We start from the raw sequence: 24,903 nt of genomic DNA, 5'->3' as shown, positions 1-24,903 counted from the left end.
GTTTAGGATGGATGGGCAAGTAGGCAGGGAGAGATGTTTTAGGGTCAGTTTAGGGCTCACTCTCCATGTTCCCCTGGTTGGTCCCTGATAGGGGCTTCATCAGAGAAGGTACCTTTATCCCAGTCCTCTGCAGTCCAATCCCTGTACTTCCTGCAGAATGTCAGTCCTTGATGTTTTTCTTGGAGAGAAGTGGCTTTGCTGCCTTTCTTGACACAAGGCCCCTGCAAAAGCCTTTACCTCACTGTAGATACAGCTCTGCACTATTGTTGAACCAATCCTGTAATTTAATCCTCTATAGGAGACAGTCTTAGCACTTGCTAGTGTCTAAACATCCTCCAAGAGCAATGTTTCAGGACCAATTTGATGATGAATAATACTTTTTCCAGCATGATGGAGCAATATGAACAAAACATATTGGGCCTCATTTACTAAGAGTGTTGGGTTTTTACTAGTGGGAAAAGTTGTTTCAGACTTGCAGAATTCCTCTCTATTCACTATTGGGAAAGGTCAGAAACATTTTCTGACCAGCTTTTTCTAGGTGGATATTTACAGCCATTTATCCACAGGATTTTCTGTGAATTCAATAGTAAATCAGTCGGGTGGTGAAACCACGACCCTTTTCGGGCCGACCATGCCCCCTTTGCGACAGACCAAGCCCCCTTTTCGGCTTTTCACAGTGCAATGTCGGGTTTGTCGGATTTTTCAGGTGGACACTGTCGCACACTGGCGCAGACTGGAGAAGACATGTCTCAGACACTCTGCACCAAAATAACAAGACAAAAACTGGTCAGTTTCAGCTTAGTAAATGAGGCCCATTGAGTCCATGGCCAGGAAAATCCCAGATCTCAACCATATTGGCAACCTGTGGCCAATCCTCAAACAAAAATGCTGAAATAGTAATAAACTCCAAGTACTGGTTAGGCAAAAATTGTTATCGAGCAGTCAGTATTTGTCCCAGAAGCCAATATCCAGCATGCCAAGTCAAAAGTCTTAAAAAAGAATAGTCAACACAGTATAAATTGTCATTGCATAAACTTGATGTATTTGACAATAAAAGTAAAAAAAAAAAAAAAAAGTGTGAAATGCTTAGAATTGTACTTCAGTTACCATAGAAACATCAGACTAATAGATCTAAAAACACTAAAGCATCAAACTTTGTGAAAAACAAAATTTGTGTCAATCAAAATTTTTGCTATGTCTTATGTAGAGGGGGCTCAGCTAATTCACAAAAAAAATACTCATGGGGTACACAAAGTGTTCCCCAGTATGAGATCTATAAAGCAGTGAGAAAGAAAATAAACCCAGTAAATGGTGCACACAGAGTTGTAGTAACCATAATCCTTTATGAAATCAAATATAATACATAGGACACACATTTTATTGGTCAAGCATACTGAATAAGTTGCCCAGAGGGACGGAATGCGTGGAGCCTCTGTGAAGTGCATGCTAAGTATCCATATATTATCTATGACTCTTTGACTCCTTTTGACGCTTTTAACTGTGGAACTTGTCTACTGACAAGTGCTATAGTTGATGGCAGTAGTGCATACTGTATATACGTATATTTGAGATCATCCTACATTTATTTGATTTCTTTATTGTTTGCATGCGTTCCTTAAGGGTAAACATCTTGTCCACTCTTTTTTGCAGTATGCTCGACCATGAGCTTTTTATTGATTTCAAATGTGTGTCCTATGTATTATATTTGATGTAATAAAGATTCATATTTGGTTACTACAATTGGGCTTGCACCAATTACTGGTGTTCTTTTCTTTCTAAATTGTTCATAGTCTCAACACTTTAGGCCAAGACTGTACAAATGCATCCCTATACACAGATAGAGAGAGATGCATTACTCAGGGCCAGTGGAGCAAAAAAAACAGCTGCAGGGACCACCCTCACAACTACTTTGCCAGGTACAGCAGCTTCTTTAAAACACCAAACATTTGAGAGTAAATCATAGTGTGTTGGGATTGTGCTCCCTACACCTGTTTTATACTGTCTGTGGTTTGGCAGCATAACAGGTAATAAGTTCTCTTTAATGATTTATGTTTATATATTTTTTTCTTTGTCAAGTTTCTCATAAAGACATCCTGATAATCTAATGGGTATACGAACCTACAGAGACCAGGTTAACCTAGACTACTAGTGGACAGTAGGGTCTTCTACTGGGCCTAGGCTCTAACATGATAATATTCTCCAGCCACAAAAGTGCTTTTGAATTAACAAGTCTATGTTGCAATTGGATTGGCCAAAGGAAGTCAGGCCTTTTTCACACACACCAAAAAAGTTAGAAATGAAAGATACATGCAGACAATTTACTCATCAACAATTAGGGTACATTCAGATTCATTGAATATGAATGAGGTTGTTTATGCAGTATATATAAGGAATTCTGCAATCCCCATGCAGTTATTTGGAACAGTCAAAGACATTTATACAACTCATCTCATATGTGTGAACAAACCTTTATTAGCCCCAGAGACTGAGTGAGGAAGTAGTGAGAAATTAGAATAAGAGATTTATAAGCAACATAATCAGTCATCAAACAATACTAGTGTGGTATTGTGGGGTGTGAGGTGCAAGGCAAATGTTGTTACCCTAAGGGTAGATGGTATTAACCCCTTGTCTTTGTGACGCCAGGGCATGGTTTAGCCTTAACCACCCGAAGGTATACCGCTGGATCCTGGGCTAGGCACGGGGGCAATGAAGACACAGACACCAAGTTACGGACAATGGTAGCTTTACTGAGGGTATACAGTTGTTACAGTCTATGCAGTACAGCAAGGGCCCAAGGAGGTGACCAGTGACACAGAGGCCTCGCAGGCTTGCTGGGACTTGTAGTTGGATGGGAGAATTTAGTGCAGGCCACGCTTGACTTGTGGCAGCAGGACTTGACTTGAGGCCTCCACTACTCTGGGCACACACACTAGGCACAACTTTACTGGACCTCAGCAGGAAGCAAGAGAGAAAAGCTAGCTCCACACAGGGTTTATATGGGGGAGACTATCAGGGAGCCCATAGGTCACCTTTTGGGTCAGCTGGTCACTGGTACCTTCTGGGTCGCAATCACATGGTACATTTTAATTAAAGGCATAACACATCTTTTAATATACAAATGGGGAAACAACTGCAGGGGCCCTGGGACACTGAGGGACAGGGGCAACACCATCCTGTACTGGGCCACCACAAACCCCCCCTCTTAATTGCAGTCACCCTCCACAAACAGTCCTGGAGGGCAGAGGACCAAAGTAACCTCTGGGGCCAATGACAGTTCCTGAGGCATTTTTAACACAATGCCCTACCCAGGTCTGATGACAAACAGAAATGAGTCCATGTGGCATGGTGACTGTCCATACATGCTCTTATACATAAGCAAGGACTTTTGACCTTTTAATGACATTCTGGACACTCTCTAACAACAATATGCATGACAATTATTAAATGTTTTTTGGATTGGACTGCTGGAGGCTATATACCCAATACCTTGACTACTGGGGTGCCTTGGTTTTACACACTTCCCTTCAGAATTCTGTACATATTAATCTTGACATAAGTATTACTTTGACATTATAAATAAAGTATTATTATAAAGTATACTTTGTGATATTTATGTCCTGTTTGACGCCTCTTTCTTTATGAATTTATTATATTATCTCTGTCTCTGTACATGTTTTGTATAGCTATCAGGTTGGGGCATATAAGACGACCCCCAACCTTTCAGTTAAAACATAGAGTTTGGAAAATAATCACCATATAAGACTACCCATCTACCGCGATGTATGGTACCTTACCATTGTTCCCCCACACTAGGTAGGCAGAAAAATTAGACATATTTACTATAGACATGGGTGAACTGGGTGTTCAAATAATGTTACAGCCCTAACTGATATATTTACATGTATTTGGACTACTTTTACCATATAACTGGACTATGTGTGGTACATAACTTTTACAAGTTTTAATGGGAGTTAATCTTTGTACCTTGCTGGGAGTTGTCCTTGGGTTTACCGTTGGGACCTGTTCTGGCATCCTTGCGCACATTCTTGGTGACGTTACAGACTGCACATTCACTGCACCATTTCTCAATGTTGCTCCGTATTCCGAACCAATAGATTCTACTCCTGACAGTAGATTCAGTCTTGTGGATTCCAAAGTGTCCCGACTTATCATGGTATGCGTTGAGGACTATCGCCGCATCTCTTCGGGGAACCAGAATCTGATGAAGTCGATCACCAGAGACCGGATCCAAAGAATTTCGGTAAAACAGTCCCTTGTGTACAAACAGTCGCTTCCTCTGTCGCCACAGACGTTTCAGCTCATAATCACACCGTCCCGATGTAGACGGGTTGGTACCTTTTTTGTCTGCACGTAGTCCAACAGATCCCCCATGACTTGACTTTCATCATGAAGAGTCTTCCAGGTGTCTAGGTCTTCTTGAACCTTTTTGGACCTGGGTTCGCTGTCCCTAAGGGCAGTCACAACATTTTGTTCACAAATCGTTGATAAAATGGGGGCATCTCCACGTCTTTCCACATGTCTTTGACAGGGGGTTCTTCGCTGAGACATTACATTGGCGTTGACATTCGACTTTCTGCTTCTGTACTTGTTTGGTGAAACTATAATTGGCTAATCTTGAAGCCCAACATTGTTCAATGGCACCCAACATGGCGGTGTTCAGGTGGGCCAACGGGTTATTATCTGTGTAGACAGTAAATGGCGTGGCAGCCAAGTAGTCCTTGAACTTTTTGGTCACGGCCCATACCAAGGTGAGGGTTTCTAATTTGAATGAGCTGTAGTTTGCATTGTTGTTCTTGGCTCCTCGCAGGTTACGACTGGCATAGGCAACTACCCATTCCTGTCCTTCTTCGACTTGGGACAGGACGGCTTCCAGACCTTCAAAACTGGCATCGGCTCACTGTAGTCTGGATACACCAGGATGGGATGTTCTGTCAGTAGACGTTTAAGAGCTCGAAACGCTGTCTCTTGCTTTTTGGCCCATTCAACAGGTAGTCTTCCATTGTAGTTCTCCTTCACTATACACCATAAGAGAGCTGTGAGGGGTTCTGCAATCTGGGTGAAGTGGGGGATGAAACGGTGGTAGTAGCCGGCAAATCCCAGGAAGCTCCTGACATCTTTCACTCTGCACGGGGTAGGCCAGTTCTTGACAACTTCCACTTTTTCAGGATTGGTCTGGATTCCCTCGGTGCTGACAACATGACCCAGGTAGTGTACCTGAGGTTTAAGCAAGTGACACTTTGACGGCTTGATCTTCAGCCCATGCTTGATCAGGACTAGGAAGACATCTGACAGATGACAGAGGTGCTCCTCGTAGGACTTGGAATGCAAAATAACATCGTCCAGGTACAATAGGACACTTTGAAAGTCCAGATGGCACAGGCACCTTTTTATCAGACGCTGGAACGTAGCAGTGGCATTGTACAGCCCAAATGGCATACTTTTAAACTCGAACAGTCCCATGGGTGTAAGAAGGCGGTCTTCTCCCGATCCTCCACAGTCATGGGCACTTGCCAATATTCACTAGTTAACCCCAGGGTGGAGAAGTAAGCAGCCGACCCGAGGGTGGTGATTGACTCCTCGATCCTTAACAATGGATAAGCGTCCTTATGTGTGACATTTCCTGTAGTCTACACAGAAGCGGATGGTTCCATACTTTTTCTTGACTAGGACAAATGGCACCGCTCTGACTTTCTTGGATGACGTCTACCTCTTTCTTGTCAGCCACCATCTTCTTGACAGTCTGATACATGCCTGGCACGACCGGGCGGTGTCTTTCTTTGATAGGTGGGCTGTCACCTGTGAGGATTCTTTGTTGGATCATGGAGGTATGCATTTAATCTGTGGGGTGTTTGCTGAAAGCCTCATGGTATCTTTTGGCTTGTTTCCAACTTGGAGTTGTGCCCACAAGGGTTCGAGAGGAATCATACTGGATCCTTCTACCACTTGAGCTGCACATTGTCGGGCCACCATATGTTCTGTTAAGATGCTCTTTGACTCTACGATATACAACTAGGCTACTGGGGTGTATTTGGGTAACACAGTAGCAGCATCAGACTGGAACTCTCCCATTGGTAACGGTGACAAGGCTTCTCGCAGCTTGGACAAGAGAGTGGCCTTCTAGTTGCAGATGCTCCAACAGGGCTTGATAGTCTCTATTCTTGACTCCGGGACATGCACGACACGAGATGATAGTCTCTGTGTTGGGTTGCAAGGTCATCTGATGTCTTGTATTCGAACTCTGCAGATTTCACCTTGCTTTGTTGGCAAACTTCCACTCCGCTTCTAGAACCTTCAAGTGGTTCTGCGCAGCCCACTGGCCTAAAGGGGACATATGGGGAAGAGAAGCATGCAAAGCATCTACCGTATTTTCCGGCATATAAGACAACTGGGCATATAAGAAGACCCCCAACCTTTCAGTTAAAATATAGAGTTTGGAATATACTCACCATATAAGACTGCCCCTCTACCACGATGTACGGTACCTTACCATTGTTCCCCCACACTAGGTAGGTAGCATAGTTCTCCCTACATTAGGTTGTCAGCATAGTTCCCCCCCCACATTAGGTTGTCAGCATAGTTCCCCCTACATTAGGTTGTCAGCATAGTTCCCCCACATTAGGTTGTAGTTCCCCCACATTAGGTTGGCAGTATAGTTCCCCCCACATTAGGCTGGCAGTTTATCCCCACATTAGGTTGTAGTTCCCCCACATTAGGTAGGCAGTGGACCCCGACATTAGGTTGTAGTTCCCCCACATTAGGTTGGCAGTATAGTCCCCCCCCCCCCCACATTTGGTAGGCAGTGGACCCCACAGGCATACAGCCTTCAGCCACATACAGTATATGGCTGGAGGCTGTATGTCTGTGTACTGCCCCACTTCAGTGCTCTGACCACCGGTCTGGGTTCACGATCTACTGCTATGGCCTATAGGCCATAGCTGTAGGTCCCTGGACTGGAGGAGCCGTGGTCGGAGCACCGAAGATGACATGCCGCTGGTAACATACCATGCGCATGCGTCCTCACTGCTCCGCTCCGTTCTGCTCTGCCATTTCGATGGGCGCACGCACGGATGTCAGTGACGTCCCTGCGTGTGCTACCTCCTGGTGGCCTCTGCATTTTTAAAGTTAACGCGGGGCCGCAGAAACGTAACCGGGACATCCTTGGGTCCCGAAAAGATCTTTCGGGACACAGGAATGTCCCTAATGTGATGGGGGAAATTAATCTTGACCGGGACGCCCAGGGTATGGATAATCCACACCCGGGCGTCCCGGCTGACTGCAGCATCCAGCATATAAGACGACCCCCGACTTTTGAGAAAATTTTACCAGGTTAAAAAGTCTTCTTGTACGCCGGAAAATACGGTACTATTTCAACACCTTCTACACCTTCTACAATAATTTTTACATAGGGGCAGGAGGCAACATAAAGTCCTGTCTTAGGTCGTTCTGGGATTGGACCTAATGACTGTTTTCCTGAGGGCCGGTCCGCGACCTCAGGGGAAATCCGTTTAAATCCCAACACTGGGTTTTCGAATGTCCTGGTTTATTACAATGGGGACAAAAGGGTCTTTGTGTCCCTGGAGGTCTACTAGGTGGAGGGTTGCGGGAGTTAAAATTGTGTGAGCAGGAGCAAGGGTAGGTTTTCTATGCAGGGAAGGTTCACGGCCAGGTGGAGTGTACCGGTTGGCAAGCTCCTTCACAGCCTAAGGCTGGATTCACACCACGTTTTTGCAATACAGTTCCCATATAGGTTTTCAATTTGAAAACCATACGGAACCGTATTGAAAACCGTATGCATTGACTCTTCATTTAAAACCGTATGCTAAAAGATGCATCTGGTTGTGCCCGTTTTGCATCCGGTACGTTTTTTTCATTTTTTCCTGTACTCAAAACCGTAGCCAAGGTTTTTGGTCCGGGTGAAAAACCATATTAAATCGTATACCTTTTTTTTTTTAACATGGGAGTTAATGGGAACCGTACAGAACCGGATGTGTGCACAGTTCCATCCGGTTTTCCCCATGCGGTTTTTGACTTTGCACAATTTTTTTATTGGAATTTCAATCAAACAAGTGAAACTTTATTTATAACGGAGTGAAAAGTTAAAAACGTTTAAATTTTTTTCTTAAAAAACTGATGCAACCGAACATCATTTTGCAAATCGTGTATGGGTTTTTAACCGTATACGGATTAAAATTTGTACAAACGTTTTGATACAGTTTAGTCCGGTTTTGAGGAATCTGTTTTTGATTCAAAAACCTGATACGGGAACTGTATTGCAAAAAACGGGGTGTGAACCCACCCTTAGTCAGTTGTTCAATGTCTTGGCTAAAACTCTGTAAATCTTAGGCTGCGGTGAGTGGCAAAGCAGGTGACACTGGGGCGGGGGCTGGTGATGGTGGTTACATAGTTACATAGTTAGTACGGTCGAAAAAAAACATATGTCCATCAAGTTCAACCAGGGAATTGAAGGGTAGGGGTGTGGCGCGATATTGGGGAAGTGATGGGATTTTATATTTCTTCATAAGCATTAATGTTATTTTGTTCCAGGAATGTATCTAATCCTTTTTTAAAGCTGTTAATTTTTCCTGCTGTGACCAGTTTCTGAGGTAGACTATTCCATAAGTTCACAGTTCTCATGTTCACAGTTCTCATGGTGGTGGTATAGGTCTGGCTACCGCTCCTAGTGGTTCTTGGACAGGTGGACAAGCTCCCTCTAACTCAGTCCCGGACTCAATCATTTGTATAGCCAGTCTCTTGAAAGCAGGGAATGACATGTTGGGGTTTTGGACCGCTAACATTCTCAGCTGGGCTTTATCCCACTTATTATGAGCCCCAACAAAAAATCGGTCTAGTAACACCTTATTTCCCTGCTCAGGAGTTATACCATCTAGTTTTTGGACAGTCTCTATGGCATTCCGTAGCATATGCTCTCAAGGTCTCACCTGGTTTCTGTCGCCTTTCAAACAGCCGAAACATACCTGATGGAGAATGTGACTCAAATACCTGGTACAGTGCTTCAAAGATCTGCCCTACAGTTGCCTTCTCGGAGGCTGGCCAGGTGCGGAGCGGCTGCAGCGGCTTGGATTTAGCTGGTGGGGGGTAGTTTTTCAGGCACCCGGTAGTAATTTGTCTTGCGCTGGAACGTCTTATATGGCTGTGCCCGGGGAACTTCCTGTTTTGGTCTAGTCGGCAAAGTCTTCCCCTGTGCAATACAGGGGGGCTCTTTGGTTCCTCCTCACTATGCAGAAGAGGCGTCACCACTGGGGACTGATGGGGCGGAGCTGTGACCGCTCGCGGGAAACACCCTTTCAGGTACCGAGGGAAATTAACTCTTTCAGGTACTGACACTTTATACTCCACAGTGGCAAACAACAGTCTTTTCTTCACCTCCCCCTCTATTTCTCAAGCGCCTTGGGTAAAACCCTTTCCACTGACAAAGTCCGGTACACTTTATTGGCATGCAATTTTTGCAGACAATACTGGACACAGTTCAGACTAGTGGGGAGGACTTGTGGCATAAGGCACACACCTGTTTCCTGTTTGTGACGCCAAAAGTTGTGGTATGGCAGGGTGTGAGATGCAGGGCAGATGTTGTTACCCTAGGTGCAGATGGTATTAACCCCTTGTGTTCGTGATGCCAGGGCATGGTTTAGCCTTAACCACCCGAAGGTATACCGCTGGAATGAGCTAGGCACGGGGGCAATGAAGACACCAATGCCACGTTACAGACAATGATAGCTTTACTGAGGGTAGACAGTTGTTGCAATATATGCAGTACAGCCAGGGCCCAAGGAGGTTACCAGTGACACAGAGGCCTCGCAGGATTGCTGGGACTTGTAGTTGGACAGAATAATTCAGTGCAGGCCACATTGGGTAGACAGATGACTTGACTGACTTGTGACTGACAGGATGGTGACTTTATCTTACTTGCACTTGACTTGAGGCCTCCACTACTCTGGACATACAGTGGGGCAAAAAAGTATTTAGTCAGCCACCAATTGTGCAAGTTGTCCCACTTAAAAAGATGAGTGTCATGTAAGTTTCATCATAGGTATACCTCAACTATGAGAGTCATAATGAGAAAAAAAATCCATAAAATCACATTGTCTGATTAAAAAACAAAATTTATTTGCAAATTATGGTGGAAAATAAGTATTTGGTCAATAACAAAAGTTCATCACAATACTTTGTTATATACCCTTTGTTGGCAATGACAGAGGTCAAATGTTTTCTGTAAGTCTTCACAAGGTTTTCACACACTGTTGCTGGTATTTTGGTCCATTCCTCCATGCAGATCTCCGCTATGAAGGGATGTTTTGGGGCTGTCGTTGAACAACACAGACTTTTAACTCCCTCCAAAGGTTTTTTATGGGGTTGAGATCTGGAGACTGGCTAGGCTATGCCAGGAATTTCAAATGCTTCTTACGAAGCGACTCCTTCGTTGCCTGGCGGTGTATTTGGGATCATTGTCATGCTGAAAGACCCAGCCACGTTTCATCTTAAATGCCCTTGCTAATGGAAGGAGGTTTTCACTCAAAATCTTATGATACATGGCCCATTCATTCTTTCCTTTACACGGATCAGTCGTCCTGGTCCCTTGTAGTTTGACATGATGTTTCCACCCCCATGCTTCACAGTAGGTATGGTGTTCTTTGGATGCAACTCAGTATTCTTTCTCCTCCAAACATGATGAGTTGAGTTTTTTTACCAAAAAGTTCTACTTTGGTTTCATCTGACCATATGACATTCTCACAACACTATTCTGGATCATCCAAATGCTCTCTAGTAAACTTCAAATGTACTGGCTTAAGCAGAGGGACATGTCTGGCACTGCATGATTTGAGTCCCTGGTGGCGTAGTGTGTTACTGATGGTAGCCTTTGTTACTTTGGTCCCAGCTCTCTGCAGGTCATTCACTAGGTCCCCTGTGTGGTTCTGGGATTTTCGCTCACTGTTCTTGTGATCATTTTGACACCACGGGGTGAGATCTTGCATGGAGCCCCAGATCGAGGGAGATTATCATTAGTCTTGTATGCCTTCCATTTTCTAATAATTGCTCCCACAGTTGATTTCTTCACACCAATCTGCTTGCCTATTGCAAATCCAGTCTTCCCAGCCTGGTGCAGGTCTACAATTTTGTTTCTGATGTCCTTCGACAGCTCTTTGGTCTTGGCCATAGTGAAGTATTGAGTGTGACTGTTTGAGGTTGTGGACAGGTGTCTTTTATACTGATAACAAGTTCAAACAGGTGCCAGTAATACAGGTAACGAGTGGAGGACAGAGGAGACTCATGAAGAAGTTACAGGTCTGTGAGATCCAGAAATCTTGCTTGTTTGTAAGTGACCAAATACTTATTTTCCACCATAATTTGCAAATAGATTCTTTAAAAATCAGACAATGTGATCTTTTTTTCGCATTATGTCTCTCATAGTTGAGGTATACCTATATCATCTTTTTAAGTGGGGGAACTTGCACAATTGGTGGCTGACTAAATACTTTATTGCCCCACTGTACACACTAGGCACGACTTTACTGGACCTCAGCAGGAAGCAAGAGAGAAGTTAGCTCTACCCAGGGTTTATATGGGGGAGACTATCAGGGAGCCCATACGTCACCTTTGGGGTCAGCTGGTCACTGGTACCTCCTGGGTAACAATTACATGGTACATTTTATTAAAGGCATAATACATCTTTTAATATGCAACATATGGAAATGGGAAAATAACTACAGGGGGCCCTGAGACACTGAGGGACACTGCCTGACAGGGCAGAAAAGGTACGGGGCAACTCCATCCCATACTGGGCCACCACACTAGAAAACCCTGTAAAATATGTCTAGTTCAGCTCTGGCGGTAAATGGGTAGAAAAATCTGTAGAAACAGTAGAAGTTGATTCATTAACTAAAATTGCTCAATATGTGCATGACAGAAGTATGGCAACCTCTATATGGCGCTCTGTAACCGATAAGTTTTCTCCTATACGAGTTAACCTCAGCAATACAGTGGGGATAAAAAGTTTGGGCACCCCAGGTAAAAATTTGTATTAATGTGTATAAAGAAGCCAAGGAAAGAAGGAACAATCTCCAAAAGGCATCAAATTACAGATTAGACATTATTATAATATGTCAACAAAAGTTAGATTTTATTTCCATCATTTACCCTTACAAAATAATAGAAAACAAAAAAATGGCGTCTGCAAAAGTTTGGGCACCCTGCAGAATTTAGAGCATGTACTGCCCCCTTTGCAAAGCTGAGACCTGCCAGTGTCATGGACTGTTCTCAATCATCATCTGGGAAGACCAGGTGATGTCAATATCAAAAGTTTTAAATGCCCAGACTCATCTGACCTTGCCCCAACAATCAGCACCATGGGTTCTTCTAAGCAGTTGTCTAGAAATCTGAAACTGAAAATAGTTGACACTCACAAAGCTGGAGAAGGCTATAAGAAGATAGCAAAATGTTTTCAGATGTCAATATCCTCTGTTCGGAATGTAATTAAGAAATGGCAGTCATCAGGAACAGTGGAAGTTAAAGTAACATCTGGAAGACCAAGAAAAATATCAGACAGAACAGCTCGCAGGATTGTGAGAAAAACTATTCAAAACCAACGTTTGACTGCACAATCCCTCCAGAAAGATCGGGCAAACACTGGAGTTGTGGTACACTATTCCACTATAAAGAGATACTTGTACAAATATGGTCTTCATGGAAGAGTCATCAGAAGAAAACCTCTTCTACATCCTCACCACAAAAATCAGCATTTGAACATATAGACAAGCCTGATCCACTTTGTAAACAAGTTCTGTGGACCGATGAGGTTCAAATTGAACTTTTTGGCCGGAAGGAGCAAAGGTACGTTTGGAGAAGAAGGGGAACAGAATTTAATGAAAAGAACCTTTGTCCAACTGTTAAGCATGGGGGTGGATCAGTCATGCTTTGGGGTTGTATTGCAGCCAGTGGCACAGGGAACATCTCATGAGTAGAAGGAAAAATTGATTCAATAAAATTTCAGCAAATTTTGGATGCTAACTTGATTCCATCTATGAAGATCAAGAGGAGTAAACTGAAGGTTTTGCCATGGCCTTCACAATCTCCTGACCTCAACATAATTGAAAATCTATGGATAAAGCAGTGCGTGACAGACAGCTCAGAAATCTCAAAGAACTGGAAGACTTTTGTAAGGAAGAATGGGAAAAGATACCTCAAACAAGAATTGAAATACTCTTGGCTGGCTACAAAAAGTGTTTACAAGCTGCGATACTTGCCAAAGGGGGCAGTACAAGATATTAACTCTGCAGGGTGCCCAAACTTTTGCAGATGCCATTTTTTTGTTTTTTGTTATTTTGAAAGTGTAAATGATGGAAATAAAATCTAACTTTTGTTGACATATTATAAGACATTAATACAAATTTTTGCCTGGGGTGCCCAAACTTTTGATCCCCACTGCACAACATCTCATGCAATGCCTTTTCTTCAGAGGCATACAGTATACATGAACTCAAATTACTGCTCTGTACTACCCAGGTGTATAGGCCCTTATTATACACCTGTAAGTGTATGCAGCGTTACACCTATGATAAGCAATAAACTGTATTGAGAATGTATCCAGAGTAAATCTCTTATTTCACTTCCAGAAACTTGTTGTTGAAAACATGGACGTACTGGTACAAATCAGATCCAACTTCAGCAATGCCGAACTGATGCCAACTCTGCTAAGCAAGCTCAGCTGTAAGTCACTATTATACTTGGATGTTCCTAGTAACAAGGGACTTATCCCAACACATGTCTCTGTATATTGCCTCTTCTATCAAACTGACATAACAGTTTTCTAATCTTGAAAAGCCTTGTAGTCAATTGACTGGCACACTAACTAAAAATAGATGTGCTGCAAAGTCACAGCACACGGCATTGTAGAGAGTATATAGCATAACCAAGGGAAGATCAGACAGTGATAGAGTCTCTACTGTAATCAATAGGTAAGTGTCCCTCATTTATTCTACAGAATACACAACAAATATGTTCCCATTGCCTCAGCTACATTAGTTACAGAGTACACAATCGATTCCTCTGTTGGTTATAGTTAAAGGGGTACTCCCTTGGAAAAAAATTTTTTAAATCAACTGGTGCAAGAAAGTTAAACAGATTTGTAAATTACTTCTATTTAAACATTTTAATCCTTCCACTATTTATCAGCTGCTATATGCTCCACAGGAAGTTATTTTCTTTTTGAATTTCCTTTCTTTCTGACCACAGTGCTCTCTGCTGACACCTCTGTCCATTTTAGGAACTATCCGGAGCAGGATAGGTTTGCTGTGGAGATTTGTTCCTAAAACGGAGAGAGGTGTCATCAGAGATCACTGTGGTCAGACAGAAGTCCTGGAAGGATTAAGATTTTTATATAGAAGTAATTTACAAATCTGTTTAACTTTCTGGCACCTGTTGATTTAAAAAAAATGTTTTCCACTGGATAACCCCTTTAAGTACAGTATGAACTGTACTGTGTCAGTAAGTATGTTTACACAGTCTGTTTTAAGGCTCAGTAAGGCTCTTTTTACAAGGAATATTAGACTCAAATTTTAGATGTTTTTTTTTTTGCATTTGGACCATTCCTTTTTCTGTCAATCTGTTTTTCTTTAATAGGCTGCTACACCTTAGAATGGGCTGAAGCAAAGCCAGACATTTTAAGGCCTTAAAGGGGTACTCCAGTGGAAAACCATTTTTTTTTTTAAATCAACTGGTGCCAAAAAGTTAAACAGATTTGTAAATTATATTTATTTAAAAATCTTAATCCTTCCAGCAATTATAGGCTGCTGTATACTGCAGAGGAAGTTGAGTTGTTCTTTTCTGTCTGACCACAGTGCTCTCTGCTGACACCTCTGTCCATGTCAGGAACTGTCCTGAACAGGAGCAAGTCCCCCTAGCAAATATCTCCTGCTCTGGACAGTTCCTCACATGGACAGAGATGTTAGTAGAGAGCACTGTGGTCAGACAGAAAATACAGTAACTATACAACTTTCTGTGGAGCATACAGCAGGTGATAAGTCCTGGAAGGATTAAGATGTTTTAATAGAAGTAATTTACAAATCTGTTTAACTTTCTGGCACCAGTTGATAAGAAAAAAAATGGACAAACATTTAAATGAAATAATACATTGTTTTGGCACAGTTGATAGCAAAGTTGTTTATAAATTTGAGGTATTTTAAGCATATTGTAATAGCCACATTACCTAAACCATTTCTGTGTGTAATACACATTTGAGGCAATCTATCATTGTCTTTAGAGCTGTTTTTGTGTGTAGATTTGTCTCTAGGCGCAGCGCCGCGCCTCAGACAATTTTTTGTGCCTTTTCGATTTACACCTTTTTTTTTTTTTTTTAAAGAGCGTACAGGCCAGATGTTAAGGGTTAGTCTTGTGCAGTGGTAATTAATTTATCAAGTGCGACTTTCGCAAAAAAGTCACATCCCCCTCCCAATAAGGCGCAATTCTACACCAGCCCAGACCTAGTGTAGCTTTTTGGTGTATGTGAAGAGTGAAATTTCAGAAAATATGTATCCTCCACAAAATTTATCACATGCCCTGCGACCATGTAACAAATTTGGCGGAGTCACGCAAAAAAAAAAAAAAAAACAGCATTAGGCTGGGTTCACACTACGTTTTGTCCCATACGGGAGCGCATACGGCAGGGGGGAGCTAAAACCTCGCGCTCCCGTATGTGACCGTATGCGCTCCCGTATGTCATTCATTTCAATGAGCCGACCGGAGTGAAATGTTCGGTCTGGTCGGCTCATTTTTGCGCCGTATGCGCTTTTACAACCGGACCTAAAACCGTGGTTGACCACAGTTTTAGGTCCGGTTGTAAAAGCGCATACGGCGCAAAAATGAGCCGACCGGACCGAACGTTTCACTCCGGTCGGCTCATTGAAATGAATGACATACGGGAGCACATACGGTGGCATACGGGAGCGCAAGGTTTTAGCTCCCCCCTGCCGTATGCGCTCCCGTATGGGACAAAACGTAGTGTGAACCCAGCCTTAGATTTATAGTAAAAGCATTAGATACATAGCATTAAGTAAATAGTAAAAGCAGGTACACTTCTATTTTCCCAAAACAAAAGTCCATACACATTAGATGGACATTAGCTGAACTGGTTAACCATATAATGTGTATAGAGATATTTCAACTATTCCTTTAGAGGTTGGGGAAAGAAGGATTACAGCACATCTGAAGCTTTCATGGCAACTTTGTCTTATAACTGTGCCTACCAGCTTGTCTCTAACCTCCTGCTCAACTTACACTCTGCAAAATGAGTGCTGCTTGGCACACCTTAAAACTACTGTGTATGTCTAAGCAAACAGGGCTATCTTAATACATTAGAATTTTTTTTTACATATTTCAGTATTTAGCTCTAAGGCCAGGATTCCACTTGTTTTTTTATTTTCCTGCGTTTTTTTTTTGCAGAAAACAAATGCCAGAAGAAAATCCCCAGGGCAATTTTCTGCGTCTGACATTTTTTCTGGCATTTTTGCATTTCAGTGGAAATTGCATTTTTGGCCCCTTTGTCGTTTAAAAAAAAAAATTTGTTGGGTACCCCCCCCCCCACTACCACCCAAAAAAAAAAAAAAGGATGAAGTAGGGATGGGAAAAATGTATTTCAAATTAATTTTTAATAAAGTGTGTGTGTTTAACTTTTTTTCTCTCTATTTTTAATTTTTTTTAGACTGTTCCATGATGGGAGTAGTAGTACTGTACTAATAGACGTATCACTCAATGCGATCGTCTATAATATAGCAGAGATGCGGAGCGGTTCTATACAGCGCTCGCATCTCTGCACTATACTCTGGGCAGGCCAGTGATGTTAATAGAAATTTACCTCACTCATTCATATTTTCCGCTCAGAAAGGGGATTGGCTGGATGGTTGCAGCCAATCCCCGCTGTCAGAGGGAAATATGAATGAGTGATGTTCTATTTATGTCACTGGCCGGCCGGAGTACAGAGCAGAGATGCGGAGCGCAGGAGAAAGGTGCTCCGCATCTCTGCAATAGATAGGACAATCGCATCGAGTGTCAGGAGTGACACCCGCTGTGATCTGTCCTTAACTGCAGATACTACTACTCCCAACATGGAGCACACTCTGCTGCATGCTGGGAGCTGTAGTACCTGCATTAATATACAGATCGCAGCGAGTGTAACTTCTGACACCTGTTGCGATCTGTCTATTAATGCAGGTACTACAGCTCCCAGCATGGAGCAGAGTGTGCTCCATATTGGGAGCAGTAGTACCTGCAGTTAAGGAAAGATCACAGTGGGTGTCACTCCTGACACCCGCTGTGATCCTCCTGTATAATGAATAGTTTTTATTCTTTTTGTAATTTAGCGATCCAAAAAAGTGATGATACCTTTTTTTATTCAAATTTCGTAGGGTATCATTAAAAAACATAATAAAAAAGATACAGTAGTGATGGAAAAAATTGTATTTAATGAAATGTATCTTTTTTTTATAACAACATTTTTATACATTTTTAAACAGGGATTTATGTGGGCGGGCAGGGAACTAAAAATGTAACCGGCAATAATAAAAATGTAGTGTGTGTGTCTCTTACTTCTTTTACTTCTTTTTTTTTTTTTTTTTTTTTTTAGGTAGTACTACTACTCCCAGCATGGAACACACTCTTCCATGATGAGAGTAGTAGTACCTGTACTAATTGAAAGATCGCCCGGGTGTCACTTTTTACACCTGTTGTGATCCTTCTGTACAATGTATAGATGCGGGCGGCCGGCCGCTCTTCTATGGTCCCCCTGCACTGACATATATATACACCTACTCATATTTCCCATAGAGAGTTGTGATTGGCTGGAACCATCTGGCCAATGACAGCTCTCTGCGGGAAATATGAATAGGTGTATATATACGGCAGTGCAGGGGACTATAGAATAGCCGGCGGCCACATCTATGAATTTTGCAGAAGGATCGCAACGTACCGAGGGCGATCTGTCAATTAGTACAGGTTCTACTACTCCCATCATGGAACAGTGTGTTCCATGCTGGGAGTAGTAGTACTACCTACAAAATGTAAAAAATAAAGAATAAAAAGTGAAAAACACACAAACACTACATTTTTATTATTGTCAGCTACATTTTTAGTGCCCTGCCCACCCACATAAAATGATCCCTGTTTAAAAATTTATAAACATTTTGTTATAAAAAAAGATACATTTCGTTAAATACAATTTTTCCATCACTACTGTATCTTTTTTATTTATTTTTATTGGTACCCAACGAAATTTTATTTAAAAAAGGCACCTTACTTTTTTGGATTGCTTTTGGCATTTTTCTTGGCGTTTTTTTTTTACTCCCATTGACTTCTAAGGAAGAAAAACACCACAGTTTCAGGGGAAAAAATGCCATAGGCTCAACATGCTGCGATTTTGCAAAACCACCAAGGAGCTGAAAAAGAGTGAAAAAACGCCAAAAGGATAAAAAAAAAAAAAAAAAAACGCCAAACTGAAAAACGCAAAGTGGAAAAAGAATTTAGCGTTTTTTCATTGATTTACAGCTAACATCTGGCCGCAGCGTTTTTTGGCCGGAGAAATGGCATGCATCAGAATTGGGCTTTTCCTTGGGGTTCCCCCCCCCCCCCAAAAAAAATAAAAATAAAAATAAAGTAATGCATTTCCTTTAACCCCTTAAGGACCAAGGGCGTACAGGTACGCCCTTGGTCCTGCTCTCCTGATATAACGCGGGGTTACACAGTAACCCCGCGTCATATCGCGGCGGGCCCGGCGTCATAGTGAAGCCGGGACCCGCCTCTAATAGCGCGCAGTGCCGATCGCGGCACCGCGCGCTATTAACCCTTTAGCCGCGCGCTCAGAGCTGAGCCGCGCGGCTAAAAGTGAAACCGAAAGTGGCCGGCTAGCTCAGTCGGGCTGTTCGGGATAGCCGCGGCTAATCGCAGCATCCCGAACAGCTGACAGGACAGCGGGAGGGCCCCTACCTGCCTCCTCGCTGTCCGATCGCCGAATGACTGCTCAGTGCCTGAGATCCAGGCATGAGCAGTCATGCGGCAGAATCGTTGATCACTGGTTTCTTATGAGAAACCAGTGATCAGCATAGAAGATCAGTGTGTGCAGCGTTATAGGTCCCTATGGGACCTATAACACTGCAAAAAAAAAGTGAAAAAAAAAAGTGAATAAATATCATTTAACTCCTCCCCTATTAAAAGTTTGAATCACCCCCCTTTTCCAATAAAAAAAAAAACACAGTGTAAATAAAAAGAAAAATGAACATATATGGTATCACCGCGTGCGGAAATGTCCGATTTATAAAAATATATCATTAATTAAACCGCTCGGTCAATGGCGTGCGCGCAAAAAAATTCCAAAGTCCAAAATAGTGCTTTTTTGGTCACTTTTTATATCATTTAAAAATGAATAAAAAGCGATCAATAAGTCCTATCAATGCAAAAATTGTACCGTTAAAAACTTCAGATCACGGCGCCAAAAATGAGCCCTCATACCGCCCCATACACGGAAAAATAAAAAAGTTATAGGGGTCAGAAGATGACAATTTTAAACGTATTAATTTTCCTGCATGTAGTTATGATTTTTTCCAGAAGTCTTAAAAAATCAAATCTATATAAGTAGGGTATCATTTTAATCGTATGGACCTACAGAATAAAGATAAGGTGTCATTTTTACCGAAAAATGTACTACGTAGAAACGGAAGCCCCCAAAAGTTACAAAACTGCGTTTTTTTTTCAATTTTGTCGCACAATGATTTTTTTTTCCGTTTCACCGTAGATTTTTGGGCAAAATGACTGACGTCATTACAAATAAGAATTGGTGGCGCAAAAAATAAGCCATCATATGGATTTTTAGGTGCAAAATTGAAAGAGTTATGATTTTTTAAAGGCAAGGAGCAAAAAACGAAAATGCAAAAACGGAAAAAACCCCGGTCCTTAAGGGGTTAACAGTCATTATTTTGGACACTTTCGTGCTTATTTACATATATTGCGTTGTATTGCATTTAAAACTGATTAACAATACACTTGGTCAATCGTGTGTTTTTGAAAAGGTGTACGTGTTTTGCAGTTTTGACCAATGATGATTAGCAATGTTAATAAAATGCAAAGATGAGATGTGTAATAGCACCCTCACTAGGAAAGGTTTGGACTCACTGGTGAAGTATTACCTGATTGGCATCAATTCTCCCTTTTTTCTCTGTTTGTCCCAGACCACTATAATGACTTCTTCCAACCCCAACCTGATACCTTTCATGAAAACAATAGTGCCACATAGTAATCCAAACTATTATATCACTTCATACAGTAAAAGTACTCTTGTTTGTGTTTCACACATTAAGAGAGCCAACTTCAGGACCAATTCAGTAATAGTGCCCTAATTACATAGTAACATAATTCATAAGGTTGAAAAAAGACAAGAGTCCATCAAGTTCAACCTATATCCCTAATGAGTCCCTACCAAGTTGGTCCATACTAGAGGTTAAATTCTTTCCCGACTCCAAATATGGCATCAGAATAAATCCCTGGATCAACCTTCTGTTCTTATAGATCTAGAATCAATAACCTGTAATGTTGTTGTTCTCCAAAAATGCATCCAGACCCCTTTTGAACTCTTTTACAGAGTTCCCCATGATCACCTCCTCTGGCAGAGAGTTCCATAGTCTCAGTACTTTTACAGTAAAGAACCCCCGTCTGTGCTGGTGTAGAAACCTTCTTTCCTCAAGACGTAGAGGATGCCCCCTTGTTATAGATACAGTCCTGAGTATAAATACAGTAGATCATGGAAGAGATCTCTGTACAGTTCCCCAATATATTTATACATAATTATTAGGTCTCCCCTCAGCCTTCTTTTTTCTAAACTAAATAACCCCAATTCTGATAATCTGTCTGGGTACTGTAGTCCTCCCATTCCCCATATTACCCTGGTTGCCATCTTTGAACCCTCTCCAGCTCCACTAAATCTTTCTTGTACACTGGTGCCCAGTACTGTACACAGTATTCTATGTATGGTCTGACTAGTGATTTGTATAACGGTAGAATCATTTTCTTGTCGTGGGCATCTATGCCCCTATTGATGCACCCCATGATTTTATTTGCCTTGGCAGCAGCTGCCCGACACTGGTAACTACAGCTTAATTTACTATTAACTAAGACTCCCAAGTCCTTATCCACATCAGTCGTCCCAAGTGTTCTCCCATTTAACCCCTTCCCGCAGAATGTCATATATAAACGCCGGGTTGTGCAGTGCGTTCGCGCATCCCGGCGTTTATAAATGACATTCAGTTAACCCGGCGATGCGCAGCATCGCACGGGTTAACTGGCAGAAGTCCCGCTGTTTCCAGCAGGGGACAACTTCTGCTTCACCCCCAGGACCATCAATTGATGGTCCTGGTCAGCGATCACTGTGATTGGTCCCTGTGGACCAATCACAGTGATCTGGGGTGAAAGTTCAGATCCCCCGCACTGCCCGCCCCTGGAAGTCGGGCAGAACGGGGGACGAAGGCTGCGGGGGCTCGCGGGGACCTGCGGCACACGGGGGGGAACAGGAGGGGACCGGCGGACTTACCTGATCCAGCGGCGGGACTGAGGAGCAGCGCGGGACCGGCCACGTGGACGAGCAGAGACGGTTAAGTATGTAGTCCTCAGAGGCAGCAGTGAAGATCTTCACTGCTGCTTCTAGGAGTCTGAAAACTACAACTCCCAGCATGCCTAGACAGCCTTTGGCTGTCTGGGCATGCTGGGAGTTGTAGTTTTGCAACATCTGGAGGGCCTCAGTTTGGAGACCATTGTATAATGGTCTCCAATCTGTGCTCTTCCAGCTGTTGCAAAACTACAACTCCCAGCATGCACTGACTGTCCAGGCATGCTGGGAGTTTTAGTTCAGCAACATCTGGCCCTTCAGATGTTGCCGAACTACAACTCCCAGCATGCCCTTCAGCTGTCTGGGCATGCTGGGAGTTGTAGTTTTGCAACAGCTGGAGACACACTGGTTGGGAAACATTGTTTCTAACTCAGTGTTTCCTAACCTGTGTGCCTCCAGCTGTTGCAAAACTATAACTCCCAGCATGCACTAAAAGACCATGCATGCTGGGAGTTGTAGTTTTGCAACATCTGGAGGGCCCCAGTTTGGAGACCATTGTATAATGGTCTCCAATCTGTGCTCTTCCAGCTGTTGCAAAACTACAACTCCCAGTATGCACTGACTGTCCAGGCATGCTGGGAGTTTTAGTTCAGCAACATCTGGCCCTTCAGATGTTGCCGAACTACAACTCCCAGCATGCCCTTCAGCTGTCTGGGCATGCTGGGAGTTGTAGTTTTGCAACAACTGGAGACACACTGGTTGGGAAACATTGTCTGTTTCTAACTCAGTGTTCCCTAACCTGTGTGCCTCCAGCTGTTGCAAAACTATGACTCCCAGCATGCACTAACAGACCATGCATGCTGGGAGTTGTGGTTTTGCAACAGCTGATGCACCCCCCCCTGTGAATGTACAGGGTACATTCACATGGGCGAGGCTTTTACAGTGGGTTTCTCGCATCTTGAGATGCAGCAAATTTTGCGCTGGGAAACTCGCTGTAATCCCCCGCCCATGTGACTGTACCCTAAAAACACTACACTACACCTACACAAAATAAAATAAAAAGTTAAAAACACTACATATACACATACCCTTACACAGCCCCCCTCCCCCAATAAGAACGTCCGGTACACCACTGTTTCCAAAGCAGAGCCTCCAGCTGTTGAAAAACAACAACTCCCAGTATTGTCGGACAGCCGTTGACTGTCCAGGCATGCTGGGAGTTTTGCAACAGCTGGAGGCACCCTGTTTGGGAATCACTGGCGTAGAATACCCCTATGTCCACCCCTATGCAAATCCCTAATTTAGGCCTCAAATGCACATGGCGCTCTCACTTTGGAGCCCTGTCGTATTTCAAGGCAACAGTTTAGGGCGACATATGGGGTATCGCCGTACTCGGGAGAAATTGCGTTACAAGGTTTGGGGGGCTTTTTCTTCTTTAACCCTTCATGAAAAGGAAATGTTGGGGTCTACACCAAAATGTTAGTGTAAACATTTTTTATTTTTTACACTAACATGCTGATGTTGCCCTATACTTTACATTTTCACAAGAGGTAAAAGGGAAAAAAGCCCCCCCAAAATTTGTAACGTAATTTCTCCCGACTACAGAGATACCCCATATGTGAGCGCAAAGTGCTCTGGGGGCGCACAACAAGGCCCAGAAGGGAGAGCGCACCATGTACATTTGAGGTGATTTGCACAGGGGTGGCTGATTGTTACAGCGGTTTTGACAAACGCAAAAAAAACAAAACCCCACATGTGACCCCATTTTGGAAACGACACCCCTCACGGAATGTAATGAGGGGTGCAGTGAGAATTTACCCCCCACAGGTGTCTGACGGATCTTTGGAACAGTGGTCCATGAAAATGAAAACTTGTACAGCCCACTGTTCCAAAGATCTGTCAGACACCAGTGGGGGGCAAATGCTCACTGTACCCCTTGTTACGTTCCTCAAGGGGTCTAGTTTCCAAAATGGTATGCCATGTGGGTTTTTTTTTGCTGTTCTGGCACCTTAGGGTCTTCCTAAATGCGACATGCCCCCCGAGCAAAATTTGCTCTCAAAAAGCCAAATATGACTCCTTCTCTTCTGAGCATTGTAGTTCGCCCATAGTGCACTTCAGGTCAACTTATGGGGTACCTCTATACTCAGAAGAGATGGGGTTACAAATTTTGGGGGGTATTTTCTGCTATTAACCCTTGCAAAAAGGTGAAATTAGGGGAGAAACACACATTTTAGTGGAATTTTTTTTTTTTTTTTTTACATATGCAAAAGTCATGAAACACCTGTGGGGTAATAAGGCTCACTTTATTCCTTATTACATTCCTCAAGGGGTCTAGTTTCCAAAATGGTATGCCATGTGGGTATTTTTTGCTGTTCTGGCACCATAGGGGCTTCCTAAATGCGACATGCCCCCCGAGCAAAATTTGCTCTCAAAAAGCCAAATATGACTCCTTCTCTTCTGAGCATTGTAGTTCACCCATAGTGCACTTCAGGTCAACTTATGGGGTACCTCCATACTCAGAAGAGAAGGGGTTACAAATATTGGGGGGTATTTCCTGCTATTGACCCTTGGAAAAATGTGAAATTTGGGGGGAAACACACATTTTAGTGAAAAAAAAAATTTTTTTTTTACATATGCAAAAGTCGTGAAACACCTGTGGGGTATTAAGGCTCACTTTATTCCTTGTTACGTACCTCAAGGGGTCTAGTTTCCAAAATGGTATGCCATGTGAGGGTTTTTTGCTGTTCTGGCACCATAAGGGCTTCCTAAATGCAACATGCCCCCAAAAACCATTTCAGAAAAACGTACTCTCCAAAATCCCCTTATCGCTCTTTCCCTTCTGAGCCCTCTACTGCGCCCGCCGAACACTTTACATAGACATATGAGGTATGTGCTTACTCGAGAGAAATTGGGCTACAAATATAAGTATACAATTTCTCCTTTTACCCCTTGTAAAAATTTAAAAATTGGGTCTACAAGAACATGCGAGTGTAAAAAATGAAGATTGTGAATTTTCTCCTTCACTTTGCTTCTATTCCTGTGAAACACCTAAAGGGTTAAAATGATGACTGAATGTCATTTTGAATACTTTGGGGGGTGCAGTTTTTATAATGGGGTCTTTTGTGGGGTATTTCTAATAAGAAGACCCTTCAAATCCACTTCAAACCTGAACTGGTCCCTGAAAAATAGTGAGTTTGAAAATTTTGTGAAAAATTGGAAAATTGCTGCTGAACTTTGAAGCCCTCTGGTGTCTTCCAAAAGTAAAAACTCGTCAATTTTATGATGCA

The 24,903-nt window shown here is 42.8% G+C and overlaps 1 protein-coding gene across 1 annotated transcript in view; it reads left to right on the top strand.

Moving 5' to 3' along the window:
• Nucleotides 1–24,903, top strand: part of NCKAP1L (NCK associated protein 1 like) — a 290,353-nt gene that overhangs the window by 126,108 nt on the left and 139,342 nt on the right. The window contains exon 24 of the mRNA XM_056562778.1: nt 13,650–13,743. Within this exon, the coding sequence (XP_056418753.1) occupies nt 13,650–13,743 (94 nt within the window). The remainder of the gene's footprint in view (nt 1–13,649; nt 13,744–24,903) is intronic.

The sequence above is a fragment of the Hyla sarda genome, chromosome 2, assembly GCF_029499605.1.
Source record: "Hyla sarda isolate aHylSar1 chromosome 2, aHylSar1.hap1, whole genome shotgun sequence".
Lineage (NCBI taxonomy): Eukaryota > Metazoa > Chordata > Amphibia > Anura > Hylidae > Hyla > Hyla sarda.
The sequence above is the reverse complement of the archived record's forward strand: the minus strand, read 5'-3'. Positions and strand labels throughout refer to the sequence as shown.